The sequence below is a fragment of the Asterias rubens genome, chromosome 4, assembly GCF_902459465.1.
Source record: "Asterias rubens chromosome 4, eAstRub1.3, whole genome shotgun sequence".
Classification (NCBI taxonomy): Eukaryota; Metazoa; Echinodermata; class Asteroidea; order Forcipulatida; family Asteriidae; genus Asterias; species Asterias rubens.
The window spans coordinates 20,569,313-20,588,673 of record NC_047065.1 but is presented as its reverse complement, the minus strand read 5'-3'; the positions used below and the strand labels follow the sequence as shown (position 1 = coordinate 20,588,673).

At 38.9% G+C, this 19,361-nt stretch overlaps 1 protein-coding gene across 1 annotated transcript; it reads left to right on the top strand.

The window, feature by feature from the left end:
* The first annotated feature begins 7,148 nt into the window (after nt 1-7,148).
* Nucleotides 7,149-19,077, top strand: LOC117288745 (metallophosphoesterase 1-like). Its single transcript, XM_033769572.1, has 9 exons — nt 7,149-7,295; nt 9,021-9,287; nt 9,861-9,969; nt 11,156-11,259; nt 12,537-12,617; nt 13,856-14,060; nt 16,677-16,799; nt 17,092-17,232; nt 18,737-19,077. The coding sequence occupies exons 1-9, from the start codon at nt 7,267-7,269 to the stop codon at nt 18,896-18,898; spliced, it is 1,221 nt and encodes a 406-aa protein (XP_033625463.1). The 5' UTR covers nt 7,149-7,266; the 3' UTR covers nt 18,899-19,077.
* Nucleotides 19,078-19,361: the final 284 nt, after the last annotated feature.

Below are 19,361 nucleotides of genomic sequence, written 5' to 3'. Positions count from 1 at the left end.
TGTTTCTATTAATGAGTTTCTGGGGTAGTCCTTAAAACCTGATTTTGAAATAATTGTGTTTTGCCTCGATAAAAACATGGATAGAGAACATGGGCATCTGGTCACCACTTCTCAGGCCAACACTCCCAGCAGCAGCTCACCACAACACTGACACACTCCAACGCACACACATTCGGCCAACTCACACGCTTCGCCGGACAGCTTCGATCCTTCCCGCCCAAAAGTGCATCCCTCAAGCCATACATAAGCTCCACCACCTCCAGTAGTCCAGCATTCTCCTGAAGACGAGCAGAGTATACTGTTCGAAACGTCGAGACCAAACCGGCTCTTTTCAGAGCCACCACTCCCTCAAAAGAGTTTTTACCCATTGTTGTTCCTGCAAGTTTACTATTCATATTTATATTTATAGTTGCTTTTATTAGCAATGAAGTCTTTGCAGTAATATAACTTTTATAAGTCACTCCAGTGTGCAGCCATGTGTACACTTATTTAAATTAGCTGTCTGCATGAGCACATAAGGCTCATGTTTGGATGGGGAGGAAGGAGCACACTGTGGTGGTAGATGCAGAGTAGACTCTGGTGGGACCTGAACCCTCAACCTTGGAGGTAGACTGCCTGAACTAGTGGGACCTGAACCCTCAACCATGGAGGTAGACTGCCTCAACTAGTGGGACCTGAACCCTCGACCATGGAGGTAGACTGCCTCAACTAGTGGGACCTGAACCCTCAACCATGGAGGTAGACTGCCTCAACTAGTGGGACCTGAACCGTCGACCATGGAGGTAGAATGCCTCAACAAGCATTTTAAAAGCAGAGTTCTTCAGTCAGAGATGGCCCATGAAGAAGCAGGTACAGAGTGAAAATTCATTTTCTTCTTAAAGACAGTGGTTATTACTCAAAATAATTCTTAGCATAAAACCTTCTTTTGTAACGAGTAATGGGGAGACATTTATAGTATAAATTATTGTGAGAAACGGCTCCCTCTGAAGTAACATAGTTTTCAAAAAAGAAGTCATTCTCAACGACTTTCTTTCATTATTAGCTTCCAACTTTGTCGACGAATTGAGCTCAAATTTTCACAGGTTTGTTATTTTATGCTAATGTTGAGATACACCTACTGTGAAGGCTATTCGTTGACAATTACCATCAGTGTTCGGTGTCTTTAAAACATGCAGCCATTGGTGATGATGTTGTCTAAGACCCATCCAAATAATGTCGGCATCATGTTTTACTGACAAAATGGAGCCATATCATGATCAACTAGCATTTAAAAGCAGTTCTTCAGTCAGTTCGGGGCCCATGAAATTAGGTACCGAAGTGTGAAGTTCAAACATTTACTTTCTCAGAGACATGCAGCCGATAAACGATTTAAGACCCATAAAAATGTCAAGTTTTTCTTTGGTTTTACTGACAAAATGGGGACCATTATCATGAAATATATTCTTTTTTTCTTGTGCCCTTAAATGCCCAGCCACAACCAGGGTACCCAAGCCCGTTCATCATTTTGCTTATCACCTAATTCTGCCATCACCATCTTCACATTATACAGAAAAAGCGCTGAATTTATGCGCTAACTGTGTAAGAATGCCTGTACCGTAACATCCAAACATGCATAATTCCCTGCCGTAGACTGTGAAATGCCCTTGATGTAAAATGACGAATTCCCTGCTTCTGAGAGTGCGGATTCTGTGCTTGCAGTAAGCAGAGCCACCAAATTAGACCCTACCAGTTCAAATTCCTCAGTGCAACCAACAACAAAGCCAAACATTTTTACACTAAATAATCTACCAAAACAACTCTTAAAGGATTTGGGTACTTTTTCAAAACGTCCATAGATTTCCATTAAACTTACAGGGTTTGAAGATAATGATAGTGGAATGCTTCCCCTCAAATATTACTTATTGGGGTGCTGTAATTTTTTGAGAAATGAGTAAAACAATGTAATGAAAATACGTTTGTAAATGCTTAAAATAATTTTGGTCTCATGAGACCAAAATTATTTTCATGACATTGTTTTACTCATTACCAAAAAACTACAGCACTTCAGCACATATTATTTTCAGGGAAGCTTTCTTCTATCATTATCTTCAAACTGTGTACATTTAGTGTAAATCTGTGGACATTGTGTTTTTTGTCTTACAAAAAGTTAAAATCATAATTTTTTTTCCTTGACACAGTAATTCAAACTTTATTACAGGTCAATTCAAGTATCAGACCATTTTCCCCAAAGGCCAAAATGCTTCTTGTTGGGCCATGCAAATGGTTTTGTTTTCCCTTTGTTTAGTTCTATTATATAACTCCATGGCATAGAAATTCTCCTTGGGCTGAGTCCTACTTTGTTTCTCTTCATCAAGCGCTATATTAAGTTTTCTTTATAACTCTTTATTATTAGTATTTTTTGTTGTTATGTGTTTAGGGGAGGGGGGGTAGGGAAAGGCAAAGATATGGACCACTTCAACTTATTTATCAAGAAAATTTAGTTTTGTGTTGTATCTTGGTCACTGAAATTAAATGATATTCACAAACAAACAAAAAACACCACAATAATAACAATCAATTTTAGAAAACAATGTCTTATTTTTATAACAAACTCTACCTTTCACAAATCTCATGGCGCCGTAACATACAGTATTTCCTGCCAGATTTTGGACTATGGTTTGAATTATGAGACCTAATTCTGATAGCACCTTGTAATGCTTTACAAGGTGCTGTGGCGCAATTTGCTGCCGATCGGTCCAGGAAAACCAGGCATGGTGCTACCACAACATATTGGGGAGAGGTTGAAGGTATAAAACATAGTGAGAAACGTCTCCCTCTGAAGTACTAAACAGTTTTCGAGAAAGAAGTAATTTTCCACAACGAATTTGATTTCCAGACCTCAGAATTTGATTTTGAGGTCTCGGAATCAAGCATCTGAAAGCACACAACTTTGTGTGACAAGGTATTTTTTCTTTCATTATTATCTTACAACTTTGGCGACCAAATGAGCTCAAATTTTCACAGGTTTGTTATTTTATGCATATGTTGAGATACACCAAGTGAGAAGACTGGTCTTTGACAATTACCAATAGTGTCCAGTGTCTATAACAAATACGTTAACCTTTTTGGTTATAAATATAAAAAAGAAATAATTACAACAACAAATTAGTACCTCTTAAATTTGTGAACATTTTTGCTACAAAAAAAATGGCTTCTAGGTTTCCTTTTAAGGTGGTCTGTTGGGAGAAAAATTGGCCTCAAACAGGTTTTTATAAAAGTCCCAAAAGTCACATGTATTTCAAAAACAGTACCCTTATTTCAGTACTATGGTATCAATATAATAAAAATACTAAAAGTTATATATACACAAATTTTATATCACTCACAAAATATTTGCTATTTTTTTATCAGCAATCTTGTATTCCTCAAAGCACAGACAAGAAGCCAAGTCGAAATAAGCGGCAACAGATTGATTGTCATGGGAACAAATGGTAAGACACATTGCTGACAAAAAGATCGGGGCCCAATTTCATAGAGCTGCTAAGCACAAAAATTTGCTTAGCATAAAATTTCTTCCTTGATAAAAACAGGATTACCAACCAAATTTCCAAGTGATTTTAAGGATATCAGCAGCTCAGTACCAGTAACAGGCAATATGCCACGAATTTAAATTTTGCTGGTAATCCGATTTTTATCAAGGAAGAAATTTTATGCTCTATGAAATTGGGCCCTCAACGAGGTAGGATCACAAGTTCAGGAGATATGTTTAAATTCATTTCCTCCTTTTGGCAAACCTCTGGGGTTTACATTCCAAGGGGACTTTGTCATGTCTTTGGTAAGAGGTTTCAAAAACCCAATGTGATTTTAGAATATTTAGTACTAAATTTGTGTTCTTTTTCATATGCTTGATGTTTGCTAGCCAGCAAAAAACTCTAACCAGCAACAAATTCAGCTGCAACATTACAGATGCTAAGCCATCAGAAAACAAACTAATATTCTCATTCAAATGTATTACTTTGGTTTTGGTTGCAACCAATATTAAACAACAATTATATTCCAACATTTGTTTTGATGCATCAGCTTTCAGCGGCGAACGAAGAAACAAATTCAGCTTGAATAAATCCTCTCACTCTGTGCAAAACAAAACAACGACAACAAAATATTTGTAAAAATGGTGATTGTGTAGGGTCATAGATAGATAGATTGGTTACCAAGACCCAACTTCATAGAACTGCTTAAAGGCAGTGGACACTATTGGTATTTACTCAAAATAATTATCAGCCTAAAACCTTACTTTGTAGCAAGTAATGGGGAGAGGTTGATAGTATAAAACATTGTGAGAAACGGCTCCCTCTGAAGTGGAGTAGTTTTCGAGAAAGAGGTAATTTTCCACGAATTTGATTTCGAGACCTCAAGTTTAGAATTTGAGGTCTCGAAATCAAGCATCTGAAAACACACAACTTTGTGTGACAAGGGTGTTTATTCTCTCAGTATTATCTTGCAACTTCAACGACCAATTGAGCTCAAATTTTCAGTGGCTTGTTTATGCATATGTTGAGATACACCAAGTGAGAAGACTGGTCTTTGACAATAACCAATGGGGTCCAGGGTCGTTAAGCAGAAAATATGGCATGACAATTTCCTTTTTGCTAAGCAAAAATGAGCAGGCTACCAGTCACAACCTTTTACTGGTAAGCATAATTTTGCCGTGCTGAGCTACTCTTTGTGCATGGTATTCACTTGATGAGGCTGCCATGTGGTTAAAAACTTAAAACAACAAAATTCTGACTGACATGAAGTTTGTTATGGATCATTGGCGCTGGTATCAGTTAGTGTGTTGAGTTACCATATGGTGTTGGACTTCTCTGGAGCATGGAGTTATGTTGCAAAAAAAGAAGTGTCCATAACTGCACAATGAACCACTTGATGTTATGTAGTGTTTTGGGGTTTTGTTTTGTAAGGTAACTTAACTTGAATGTCAATATAGACCCCAATGGAAACTCACAGTGTAAATTTTTAAATGATTTCGGGGTTGAACAAAGAATTTACTAACTAGTTATTACAAAATACTGTTTAATTAAGATTGGGAGAGGACAGGAGAACATGGTGGGGGAGGGAAGAGCAGGGAACTACAATTAGGGACAGAGACAACCCATTTCAAGCTGGCCAGGATTAACAAAAGAGTACTTAAACCCTGTGACCCTAAAGTCTGTCAATCCAAACTTGTAGGGTTTTTGTTCTGGCGTGGTTGGCTGCACATTGCATACAAGGTGCCAAGTCAAGAAAGTGAAGAAAAAAAGTTTTTTTTACATAACTAATTACTAGTGTCCTATTAACTCTTTTGTCTTTCCTTTTTTACCTTGTGCAGGTCGTAAATGAAGCAAAGAAACTTCTTTAATACAAAACCCTCGACTTAAATGTCAGTACATACTTGATGGAAAGTGGATTTGACATTAGCGATTCATCTTGGTTGATTCAATGTCTTTTGAGAAGGGTATAAAACTCATTTGAGGTGAAGTGTTTGTTCTGAGAAGAACCGATGTGGTCTCCGCACATCATCAGCAGTCCAGCATTCTCTTGAAGACGAGCAGAGTTTACTGTTCGAAACGTCCAGACTACACAAGCTATTTTTGGTACCAACCGTTCCCCAAAATAGACTGAACAGGTCCTTCTATAAATGAGCCATCACTTCTCTCAAAGCGACCACACCGGTTCTTATACCAACACTTCTCAAAAAGGGACCATACCACTTCTTCTCAGAGCCAACACTTCTCCAAAAAGAGACCACGACAGTCTTCTGGTAGAATTGGTTACTCATGCAATACAGTATAAAGGGTGATGTGAATATGTTGGGTATGGGTGTTAGCATCAGAGGGAGATTGGTATAACTGTTCTGGGGTTTGTTTTGGTTTTGGTTTTTTATTTTTTTATTTTTTTTATTTTTTGGGTGGGGGGGGCTTTGTTGTTTATCTGGCAATTATGAGTTCATTGAATTTGATGGTACAGAGAGTTATATATACTTTGGTTTGGTTTGATTTGATTTGATTTTATTCAATTGTAAACTTCTAGGAAAATACATGCAGATACTTTCAGAAAATAGACAAAATTAATTAGCGAGCAAAGAAGTTGGTCAGGGATATCACAAAATGGTCAAAGATGTTCTGTTGTGTTCCTCCGAATGAAAACAAGATGAGGCACAGTCAAAAATGGACAACCAGTATTTTGAAGGACGACAGCATAGATCAAGCAAATACGTGGGTTCTTGGCTAGAACAGTAATGTTCGCTTTTCTGAGAGTCCAGACACCTCAGGGCCCACTGCGGGGGCTACTACATGTGAATTTACATTTTATCAATAATATGTACTAAAGAATTGTTCCACTCTTTCTTGGATTTATCATATTTACGAATTTTCTGCCATTTAAATTTCTATATTTTATGAATAAATGTTTATAAGGGAGATTTCAAAAAGCAGTTATTTTAAATTTAAAATTCCATTTCCATCTGTATGTATAGTTAAGACAAACATCTGTATGATGTTCACCATAGATACGCCAACCAATGCATTTATTCACAAAGATTTAATGAGTTCTTTGTGAAATTGACCAATGTGATGTGAAAGTAAAAAAATGTATAGCCACTGTGGGTAAATAAACAGTATTCTACATTCACTGAAGATAGAAGATGTTCCAGACGTTTTGTTACTCTTGAGTCCAAATTTAGCAATTTTGCTTGAAAGAAATTACTAATGTTTGCACGGTGATCTGTGGATATTTTCTTTGTTTTTTGTTCATGAGACAAAAATTTGGGATGTTGTGGGCAAATTAGTTGGCTCAGAATACAAGTAGCAAAGGTAATTTTGTGGGATGCCCTTTTCGATGTTTACGGTCAAGCCAAATATCACAATTAGTAATATTATTAGGTAGTTTCTCTTCCTCCCCATGGTTAATCAAAGTTGTCTATCTCTAAAATCGAAGGTGAACAAATACTTAAAATTGTGATAAGATTGTCCAAAACCATTATATTATTGACTTTTCACTCCCCCCTCCTAATAATTCGTTGGTAACAATCGTCTATTGAGGGCGCTAGACATAAACTTTTGGTCAAGTTCCCAGACGACCCACACAAAGTATATGAACATGCACCGATAATGCACCGGTGTACGCGCGGCGGTGGTGGATGGAATAAACAAAGTCTTAAAAGTGCAGATGCAGACCGCAAACGGTGCGTAAAAACTGCAAATTTGGTCCATCATTTCAGAAACCCATCACCCTGCCTGAACCAAATACATGAAGCATATACTCTTTCTGCCTGCAACGTAAGTAAATTATACCTGTAGGTGACTTGTTTTCGACTGCCATTATTTTATTTAGGTCAAAACAAAAATACAACCCCCAGCCCAGGCCCTACTGTACTACTAGTACTAGGTAACCAGGTAAAAACTAAAAGTGGGTGGGGCGCTGTAGTAAAAAATAGCTGTGAAAGATTTCCATATCCTTGCCACCACCTTTTCACTATCTCATTACCTAAATTAGGTACTATTTTTGGATAACTTTCCGTATGGCGCCACCACTTTTTCACTCATTTTTACAAAAAGTGATATCTCATTGAGGTAAATTAGATACTATATTATTTCATATCGAATGAAAAAGTGGTGGCGCCATACGGAAACTTTTCCCTATTTTTTATTTCATAACGTCTTACGAATGAACCAAGTGGTGGCAAGATGCAGAAAGGTTTCCTAACATTCCACTCCCACTCCGTTGCAGGCAACGTGAGGAGTCCAGGCAGGGTATAAAGCCTAAAGGTCCCGTACCATTGCAAAAAAATTTCAAAAATCTGTTAAAAATATTTCTACTTCACTTTTACTCACATGTTCCTTGTAGTTGGAACTCCAAGTTCGTATTATTTAAAATTGTTGAATTTTCTCCTTCATGGTGTTAATAATAATATTTTTGTGAAAAGAAAATTGAAATTGGCGTTTTCCGATCCCACGTCGTGCACTAACTTCCGTGTAAACACTTTCTTGCACTGATCACTGGCGGCCTACTATTTGCAGCCAAATCGCCGTCAACTTGCGTCAACCAAACACTAAGCAGATGGATAATAGTCAGCGAGCAATTTACACAACGCGCAGAACAATAACGACCATTGACGTCTTGTGCCAAGACTCCATGTGCTGGAAGCGTATTTTTTTCCTAGGACAAATGAGGCCACTTTTTACCATAAATTAGCGCACGCTAACCACCCAATAAAAAAAATATATGCCCGGAGGAAAGCACCCTCTGTTGTCCGCACACGTACAAAGCGCTGTGAAAAAGCAAGATGGCGGCAGACGGCTTTGCTGCTTAGAATTCTTTCTTTTTTTTCACAAGAAAAAAAAATTGATATTTGTAACCGAAATTCAACCTGAAATTTATAAAAATTCTATTTGAGCTGGAATATTTTACAGTTTTATGCCTCCTGGATTTTAAAATGTATATCGGAGGAGTTGAAGGCGAGTTACATGTAACGGCACCTACCCAGTTGACGGCGAATAGTGGCAAGATAATGCACTGTACTCAAAGCCATGCGCACTTCGGCTTACACTATCAATTGGTACACGATGATCACATCGCTAGTGCAGAACTTAGACATATTTTCGGAAATAATTTCTTCCATGGATATATTTGTTAGCTGTGAACTTGTTAAGAATATAGTGAGGGACACTATTAATATATGAACGGAATTTCAGCTTCTCAAATCAGGTAAAAAATAAAGAAAATTGTAGTCAAATTTGTGTTCGCATTGTAAAGAACTTTTATACCCAGGACATCAGTGCAGTGGCACTGACTGACGTCTTACCAGGGCTACACTCCCACCCAGTCCCAGCCAGGCACTGCAAAGTGCAAGAAGAGGCGTTTACATCCTGACTGAAGGACTATGCCAAGTACCCAAGTAGAACTAGAAGGCAGTAAACTAACTATTAAACTTCTATTTTTCTAAACGTGTTATATCCCTAAAAAATCGCTAAAATCCCATTGTTTGTTTTTCCTTTGAACAGTAAACATCATCATCCATCCATGATTCGTCTTTTGCATCTCCTCCTCTGCATCCTCCTAGCTGCTTCCTTCATTCTTATATTCTGTGAGTTTCTCATCTATTACTTTGTCGCTATTCATTGCTCTTGGCCAGAGCTGATACCTCACGGCAATGGAGAAGCGCAGAGACTCGAAGAGACCCAGTACGTTGAACCTCTGCATGTCATGTTCCTGTCAGACACTCATCTGCTTGGGACGAGACATGGGCATTGGTTTGACAAGCTACGCAGGTACACTTTGATCCCGTTTACTCTAGATCCAGAAAGGTTGATTAGATTTATTTCAGATTCGGCAATGTGGATTAACGACTAATGTAAACCCAAAATTGCCCGATCTGGTGTGGTTCAAGATCCAACAATTTTAATCCATTTTTCGATGAGGGTTGAATCTGGCAATAAGTACATCAGATCCAACAAAGTGGATTTAAAATACAAGTGTAAACGCAAAGGTGGATCAGACACCACAATTCGATGTGGACATTTTTGGTTTCACTAAGCTTTTTCGCTTGTGCTTTGGTCGCATCTTTCTGGATCTGGTGATAAAAGTAGAACATAGGGGTACACATTTTCAAGACCACAAGGCTTGTAGCTCAAATTTTCACTGGATTGGAATGTATTTTATAAGACCAGAATTGAAATGAGAAACAAAAAGTGATTCAAACAGTTTCTTTTTCAGTGATCTCTTTTAGAATTCTTCTGTCCCAGTTGCATTTATCCTTCATTTATCCTTTATCGTCTGCTCTAGGAATGTCAAATAGTACTCCCTAAGCTGTCTGAGTTTTTCTGTGTGTGTGTTCCTTGTAGAGAATGGCAGATGAAGCGTGCATTCCAAACGGCTCTGACCGTCGCCAATCCACAGGCTGTGTTTATTCTTGGTGATCTGACGGACGAAGGACAGTGGGCCAGTAATCAGGTGATACAGATTTAACATTTCAGTAAATCTAGAGACTCTATTTTATATAAACTTCTCTGGTAAAATTTTACAAATTTACCCAGTTTCCCTTGTGGTTTGTTATATGATCCTTGAAATAAAAAGTTACATTCTCTTAAAGGCAGTGGACACTATTGGTAATTACTCAAACTAATTAGCATAAAACCTTACTTGGTAGCAAGTAATGGAGAGCTGTTGATAGTATAAAACATTGTGAGAGACAGCTCCCTCTGAAGTAATGTAGCTTTCGAGAAAGAAGTAACTTTCCATGAATTGGATTTGGAGGTCTCAAAATCAAGCATCTGAAAGCATAGAAGAGTTTGCGGTAACACCATGTAATAACAATCTCTAAATGAGTTGGGGTGGTTCTGAAAAGAACCGTTGGATTAACTCATTTAGAGATTGTTATTACATGGTGTTACCGCAAACTCTTCTATATCTTATTTCCACCATGCAAAGTTTCAAATCCTACTCATCTGAAAGCACACAACCTCGTGAGACAAGGGTGTCTTTTCTTTCACTAATATCTCGCAACTTTGACGACCAATTTAGCTCAAATTTTCACAGGTTTATTATTGTATGCATATATGTATGTTGAGATACACCGAGTGAGAAGACTGGTCTTTGACAATTACCAATAGTGTCCAGTGTCTTTAAGGTGATCCCCTGTCTGCACCTTCACGGTTGTATTGGTAACTCTGGTTTGATCCCTGGCTACAGTCCACTCTAGTTTTCTTTGTTCAACCCAAATCATTCAAAATTTACCAAATCAGTTTCCCTTGTTGTTTATTATTTGATATGTGGCTAGTGGGTGGCAAATTTCTACTTTTTATAAAAGAAATAATGATGATAATAGCAAAATTCTAACACCCTTTCTTTTCTAAAAGTTTGTGAAATCTTAATAGATGTTAAATTTGCATCGGGGATAAAGAATATTAATTTTGGTTTTTACCCATACACCGATGTGTGTATACTCAGTACTTTCCCGAGTCCTGTGAAAAAATATCACAGGCATGTTACTCGGGTGGGGTGATCTTACAGTGCTTTTGTGAAATCTTGTTGTCACTGGTGACCGGTTCAGGTATGTTGGTACAAACCAGCCACTGTTGTCAAAATTTCCTTAGTTGTATTTTCGTTCTTTTTTTAAATCTGAATCTTTTTCTGACAGGAATTTAGCGATACAGTGAATCGATTCCACAAAATGTTTCAAGTCCCAGAGGATGTTGAGTTCCATGTTGTCGTTGGCAACCATGATATCGGATTCCATCAATCGTAAGTAAGAATTTACATTTCAATATCAAAATGTTGAGTTTAAGCTTGGGCGATATCAATTTATTTTATTCACGATATATCGCCGACAATATATCGCGATATTCGATACAATCGCGATTAATTAAATTTGACATCATCAGTCTTCAAATTTCCAGTGAAAAATGTAGAAAATACAGTCATAGCATAAGAGAGGTGTTCTAATGACCTGTTCTTCTGGTTTTACTCCAAACCTATGGAGTGCAAGATGTCTCAGCTAGAAAATACATCGCGATATTGCGATACTTGGTCAATATCGCGAGATTATCGCGATATATCGATATTTCGATTAAAACCAAATCGATCCGATATCGAAATCGTTTCCAAATTAGTATCGCGATATTCGATAATATCGTGGTAACCATCGAGTCACCGTGTTCTTGCATATGCAGAGATGTGGGGACTTTAAAGCAATGGAACAAATGTCCCCCCACAATGCTTTTCTTTGCTGGGTCTCCACACCATGGTTCTTTAGCTAAGGGAATAATAACAATGGCCCGTCCCCACAACTATGTGTGAAAAAGTATGCTGTTCATGTTGTAAGACTGCAGGACTTACAATCACAAGGGTGTGGGTTCAAATCCAGCCACGCTTCCTGCCATGATGTCACAGCGCCTAGAATAAGTATTGTTGTCTGGTTACTGAATCACAATTAATTGACTGGTGGAATTCATATTAATAGATGCCAAAACAATGTATGAGAGAGATTTGCTGTTGCCAGCTTGGTGTTTTCATATCCCCTTGTGGGAGTTTGCCGAGTTCCCTTGATGGGAAGATCATCTCAACAACCAAAGAAGCACACCAAAAGTATGCAATCTGACTCCCCAAAGACTATTGACCCATTTCACCTGACGTCATCATCAGAATAATCTTGGATGCGCTATTTTGGTGGTCAATGTCAACGTGTGTTATTCAGTGAAGTGCGCATTTTTAGGTGACGCTGCGTTTGCACGTAAGCCTATTGACCACCAACATTGTGAGCGTGGCATCTGTGACGCGCGTGCAAGGGGTCAATAGCTGCATGTTGCATTGGTGCAAAAGGTCATTAGGCACTTTTTGCACAACATTATCGTTCAATATATATTACCATGTGTATATCTACTTGCTTCTTTTGAGAACTGTCTTTCTACTACCGTGGAGCAGATTTATCGGATTATACGGGAGACTTCTCAGTTCTGCTTTTTAACTGCTACCTGGGCGGGCAGGCCTTTATTTATTGTGAATCTTTTGTTGTTAAACAGTGTCACAAGAGATAAATTGAGACGCTTCCAGGAAGTCTTTGAAATCCCACCAGTCAAGGTCCTCACAATCAAAGGAGTAAAGTAAGTACTGAGGAGAGCATATTTGGTTTTGGGGTTGAACAAAGAAACATTGACAAGAGTGGGGTTTGAACCACTGACCTCTGGATTAACATTTCATTGCTCTACCAACTGAGCCGTCTACAATGTAGGCCTATGTTAGCCGTCTCTATATTTTGTCAATATCTTTGTTCAGTGGCAACCAGAAGCCATACAATCGTTAACTGCTGTGTAGCCAGGGAATATTTGTTTGTGTCCAGATGTTGAGAATCAACTCGTCATTCTCTGGGTTTTTTTTCTAGTGTGCTTTCTGTCTCATCTTGTTTTTGTCTGGACCATAACGTTTGGTTGTATCTTTTTGTTAACATGTCAAACTCCCAAGATCTGGGTCCAAGATTTCTGATCGGCATTAATAATAATAATTTCAAAGTCTTTTATAGCGCACGTATCTACCTAACAAGGTACTCAAGGCGCTGAGTATATACAAACTTTCAGAAAGATCAGTTATTGAAGTTATAAATTATGAGACCCAATTATGTAGCACCTTATAAGGATTTACAAGGTGCTACGGCGCATTTAGGAGCCACAGCCAGGAACACCGGGGAACCCATTCTCTTTTCGATAAGTGCACTGGGTTCTTTTTTCTTTTACATGCCTTACACAACACATGGGACCAACAGCAACAGCAATGAAGGACGAAGCAATGGTGAAGTGTCTTGCTTAAGGACACAAGTGTCACGGCTGGGGATTCGAACCCACAATCTGCTGATCAGAAACACCAGAGTTTGAATTCAGTGCTCTCAACTGCTCGGCCACGACACCCATTCAAATAACCCTTGTCACACCAAGTTGTGTGCGTTTAGGTGGTTGATTTCGAGACCTCAAGTTCTAAATCTGAGGTCTCGAAATCAAATTCGTGGAAAATTACTTCTTTCTCGAAAACTAAGGCACTTCAGAGGGAGCCGTTTCTCACAATGTTTTATACCATCAACCTCTCCCCATTACTCGTCACCAAGAAAGGTTTTATGCTAATAATTATTTTGAGTGATTACCAATACTGTCCACTGCCTTTAACATACATGTAATTCCAGCAATAGGAGACTTTTGGGACGCTTGGTGGCAGCAGACTTACCAGATAAAAACCATTGTTCTCGGTAATGTGGGCGTGCTCACAACTACGTAAACAGTGGACATTAACCTGGTAAGCCTGCCGCTTAGCTTTCCAAAGTCTCCCATTGACAAGACTTCTACAATTTGTACAGCTTTGTCTTAGTGAACAGTATGGCAATGCATGGTGATGGTTGCTTTATGTGCAGCCTTGCTATGGATCAACTTCTTGAGGCATCGGAACAACTGAACTGCACTCGCTTTGGCTCACCGTCAGGAACGAAGGAAGATAATCAAGAAGCAAAAAACAGATGTCAGAAGTACAAGACGCTACCAAATATAGCTCCGATATTACTACAGGTTAGTGGTTCTTCTTGTGAGAGAGAGTATTGCTTTTTATTATCACTCAGCGAAGTTTTGAATGATGGACTATATAGACGATGTGACCTCTGACGTCACCTGAAAACCATAACATGATTCGCGCGCATACCGCCGGGCAAAACCTTTGTGTTTTGGCAGCCAGCTAGAAAGTGTATGCAATCTTACCATGTCTACGCATCTTTTTGCCCGGCGAAACATGATGTATACAGTGTTTTGTCAACAGAGGGCGGTTTGAATGTAAACATAGGTCACATCGTCTATACAAGCCTGCAAGTGATGTCATGTGGTGAATGCATCTATACAGTACGTTAGTTAGAGCATCTACACTGAGCATGGTTGTACAAGCCTGCAAGTGATGTCATGTGGTGAATGCATCTATACAGTACGTTAGTTAGAGCATCTACACTGAGCATGGTTGTACAAGCCTGCAAGTGATGTCATGTGGTGAATGCATCTATACAGTACGTTAGTTAGAGCATCTACACTGAGCATGGTTGTACAAGCCTGCAAGTGATGTCATGTGGTGAATGCATCTATACAGTACGTTAGTTAGAGCATCTACACTGAGCATGGTTGTACAAGCCTGCAAGTGATGTCATGTGGTGAATGCATCTACACAGTACGTTAGTTAGAGCATCTACACTGAGCATGGTTGTACAAGCCTGCAAGTGATGTCATGTGGTGAATGCATCTACACAGTACGTTAGTTAGAGCATCTACACTGAGCATGGTTGTACAAGCCTGCAAGTGATGTCATGTGGTGAATGCATCTATACAGTACGTTAGTTAGAGCATCTACACTGAGCATGGTTGTACAAGCCTGCAAGTGATGTCATGTGGTGAATGCATCTATACAGTACGTTAGTTAGAGCATCTACACTGAGCATGGTTGTACAAGCCTGCAAGTGATGTCATGTGGTGAATGCATCTACACAGTACGTTAGTTAGAGCATCTACACTGAGCATGGTTGTACAAGCCTGCAAGTGATGTCATGTGGTGAATGCATCTATACAGTACGTTAGTTAGAGCATCTACACTGAGCATGGTTGTACAAGCCTGCAAGTGATGTCATGTGGTGAATGCATCTACACAGTACGTTAGTTAGAGCATCTACACTGAGCATGGTTGTACAAGCCTGCAAGTGATGTCATGTGGTGAATGCATCTATACAGTACGTTAGTTAGAGCATCTACACTGAGCATGGTTGTACAAGCCTGCAAGTGATGTCATGTGGTGAATGCATCTACACAGTACGTTAGTTAGAGCATCTACACTGAGCATGGTTGTACAAGCCTGCAAGTGATGTCATGTGGTGAATGCATCTACACAGTACGTTAGTTAGAGCATCTACACTGAGCATGGTTGTACAAGCCTGCAAGTGATGTCATGTGGTGAATGCATCTATACAGTACGTTAGTTAGAGCATCTACACTGAGCATGGTTGTACAAGCCTGCAAGTGATGTCATGTGGTGAATGCATCTACACAGTACGTTAGTTAGAGCATCTACACTGAGCATGGTTGTACAAGCCTGCAAGTGATGTCATGTGGTGAATGCATCTATACAGTACGTTAGTTAGAGCATCTACACTGAGCATGGTTGTACAAGCCTGCAAGTGATGTCATGTGGTGAATGCATCTATACAGTACGTTAGTTAGAGCATCTACACTGAGCATGGTTGTACAAGCCTGCAAGTGATGTCATGTGGTGAATGCATCTATACAGTACGTTAGTTAGAGCATCTACACTGAGCATGGTTGTACAAGCCTGCAAGTGATGTCATGTGGTGAATGCATCTATACAGTACGTTAGTTAGAGCATCTACACTGAGCATGGTTGTACAAGCCTGCAAGTGATGTCATGTGGTGAATGCATCTATACAGTACGTTAGTTAGAGCATCTACACTGAGCATGGTTGTACAAGCCTGCAAGTGATGTCATGTGGTGAATGCATCTACACAGTACGTTAGTTAGAGCATCTACACTGAGCATGGTTGTACAAGCCTGCAAGTGATGTCATGTGGTGAATGCATCTATACAGTACGTTAGTTAGAGCATCTACACTGAGCATGGTTGTACAAGCCTGCAAGTGATGTCATGTGGTGAATGCATCTACACAGTACGTTAGTTAGAGCATCTACACTGAGCATGGTTGTACAAGCCTGCAAGTGATGTCATGTGGTGAATGCATCTACACAGTACGTTAGTTAGAGCATCTACACTGAGCATGGTTGTACAAGCCTGCAAGTGATGTCATGTGGTGAATGCATCTACACAGTACGTTAGTTAGAGCATCTACACTGAGCACGGTATTTCTGATCAGCAGAGTGTTGGTTTGAGTCCCAGTCGTGACATTTTGTTATTGAGTTAGATTCATTAATTCATCTTTTTAAACTGGTTGTTTAACAATTGAACTTTTTGCCAGCTTTCTGTATCTAGATTCCTGAAATTATTTTTCTTTATAATACTTTTGTTGTTGTTCTTTTCCGGCGCTTTGAGGCCAGATTCTTTCTGCTATTGGTTGTTTTTGCGCTTAAAAAATTTCTCTTTATTATTATATTATTATTGATTTTTATTTGTGTATTCTGGGGCAGCATTATCCTCTGTACAGGTCAACGGAGGCTGTATGTGAAGGACCAGACGCCCCCTCGCTGGAAGAACAAAAGGAAAAGAACATAGAGAGATATGACGTCATCTCTAAAAAGGCCTCCCAACAGGTGAGCGTGCAAATTACGAAAGCAGAATTGTAGTTTGTGGTAACACCGTTCATTAATATGTCGTTCTATGAGCCACCGAGCATTTAAGCCAACTTCCAGCCACGGTTTATTTGCCAAAGATTACGGTGTAACACAGTAGAATCAGCTGCTCTGATTGGTTCTTTGGGACAAACGGCTTCAGGTCCCATCTGAAGCACAACGCATGATGGTAAAGTGTTTTGTATTTGTATGTTTTTTTTATTATTCTCGATTCAGTTAAGTTTTTTTGTTTTGTGTTTTATTCAATCGTTAGTTATTATCGTGGATTCGGCCCCGGATGATCCTGAGTGGCCACCGCCACCATGGTTGCTACGTCCTTCATCCTGGTGGTATCCCTGAGCTTTCTGTTCCATCGTTCAGCTGGAGGAATCGTAACAACCCAAGTCTAATCATGGTGAGTAATGTTTTGTAGTTCAGTCATGTTTCTTGAATTTGGTCTTAGTTCATCAAGCTGCTTAGCAGAAACTACTGCTTAGCTGTTCAAGTCAACAATTGTGGTGAGCAATGTTTTTTAGGATGAGAACTAGGTCTTATTTTATCAAGCTGCTTAGCAGAAACTACTGCTTAGCTGTTCAAGTCAATAATTGTGGTGAGCAATGTTTCTTAGGATGAGAACTGGGTCTTATTTTATCAAGCTGCTTAGCAGAAACTACTGCTTAGCTGTTCAAGTCATTAATCGTGGTGAGCAATGTTTTTTAGTTCAGTCGTGTTTCTTAAATTGGGTTTTAATTCAGTAAGCTGCTTAGCAGAAACTACTGCTTAGCTGTTCAAGTCAATAATTGTGGTGAGCAATGTTTCTTAGGATGAGAACTGGGTCTTGTTTTATCAAGCTGCTTAGCAGAAACTTTTGCTTAGCTGTTCAAGTCATTAATCGTGGTGAGCAATGTTTCTTAGGATGAGAACTCTGGGTCTTATTGTATCAAGCTGCTAAGCAGTAACTACTGCTTAGCTGTTCAGCAGAAAATACTGCTTAGCTGTTCAGCAGAAAATACTGCTTAGCTGTTTAGTGAACTTTTTGCTTAGCAAAAGTTTAGTGGGTCACCTGGCACAGCAATGTTTTCTGTATCGAATGTTGGCTGATAATCTTTTTCTGCTTAGCAAGATTTGTCTGTGCCTAGCAAGTTTTTGTGTTTACAGGCTCTATGACATTGGACTTCGGCCTCTCTTCAGCGGGCTAGCTCGCTGCTCCCGTGTTTAATCCCAACTACCTTGAGTTCTGTCAAGGAGAATGAGCGAGAAAGTGTAGATTCGTGAATAGAATGTTCGAGTCGAAGGCGAGTACATTCTATTCACGAATCTACACTTTAGAGTCTATTCTCTGACTTAAACTACTTCCACAATTGGTTATGTAACACAGTTTCAATGAATTGGATTTCTCAATAGTAACAACACTAGCTAGTTTATCTAATTTTGTATACGTTGTCAAACATTGGTTGGTCATAATTTTTTAATTATTTTACAAAATATATAGGCATAATTGAGTGCTTGCAACATTATCAAGTACAACGTCAGTGGGCTCAGCTAACAATAAATTGTGTTAAAGTGATTTTTCTTTTAGCTATGTTTTGTTGCACTTCATGCTATCTTAAAGTTTGGAAAGACAGTAATTTTCAAGTTAAACTATTTACTTAAATTTGTAATTAATCTACACTCAACTGTTGATTATAAAGAAAGTGTTGATTCGTAAAAATAATCTACACTTTCAACAATAGAGTGACAGCACATAAATAGTTTAAGTAGTAGGATCCTCGTTTGTTTATTTGTTTATAAGTTTAAATAATTGTTTACAAAAAATAATAACAGCCTGATATTGGAGTCTTTCTCAAAGGCTGAAATAATTATTTGTAAAAATCTTTGCTTAAGTATGAATTTGTATTTGGATTCTGAATTTGTTGCAGGCCACGATAACACCAAAGCGTTTGGAGTATAACAAGTGTTTCATACCCCAGGAGTCAACCGTTATAAGCGTCTATATTTCCTTTGGCGTCCTGATGCTGGTCTGGGTCGTCATTCTGATATTCTACAAATGTGGGAAGAGATTCAAGATTCATGGGATGTAAATCCATCTGAGAGTGGACCTCCAGTGTCTAAAGCTGTGTTCCCATTGGAATTTTTTTTTTTTTTTTTTTAAAGAGCCAATAAAGGATGATCTCAATATTTCAACTTTTACCTTTTTATGACCAAATAGTCATCGTAGATACCGGTTATAACCATTTTACTCTCAAAATTTGCATTCAGTAACGAATAACTCGAGTCAAAAATGCACTCGGCCGAGCGGCTTTTTCAGCCGAGAGTAAAAAAGGGCTTATCTATTATAATGACCTCTTGACGCCAGTGACGATATTCCCCTGATTGGATGTGAACTCAGTTCTCCAGCTTTGGCAAACTGAGGGCACTATTTTCCACACCAAATAGCCGCCACTGACGTCACAATTCCTTTGTCGCGCAGGTTTGTTTGACCCAGCGTTTTCCAGATATTTTGCTAGAAGCATTCTGTAGAAAAAATATTTTTACCATGTTTTA

Bases quoted from the DNA above. Each gene is read 5' to 3' on its own strand.
- LOC117288745 (XM_033769572.1), top strand. From the start codon at position 7,267: ATGAAGCATATACTCTTTCTGCCTGCAAC. The intron at 9,288-9,860 runs GTACACTTTGAT...TGTTCCTTGTAG, and splicing joins TGGTTTGACAAGCTACGCAG to AGAATGGCAGATGAAGCGTG. The intron at 14,061-16,676 runs GTTAGTGGTTCT...ATTCTGGGGCAG, and splicing joins TAGCTCCGATATTACTACAG to CATTATCCTCTGTACAGGTC.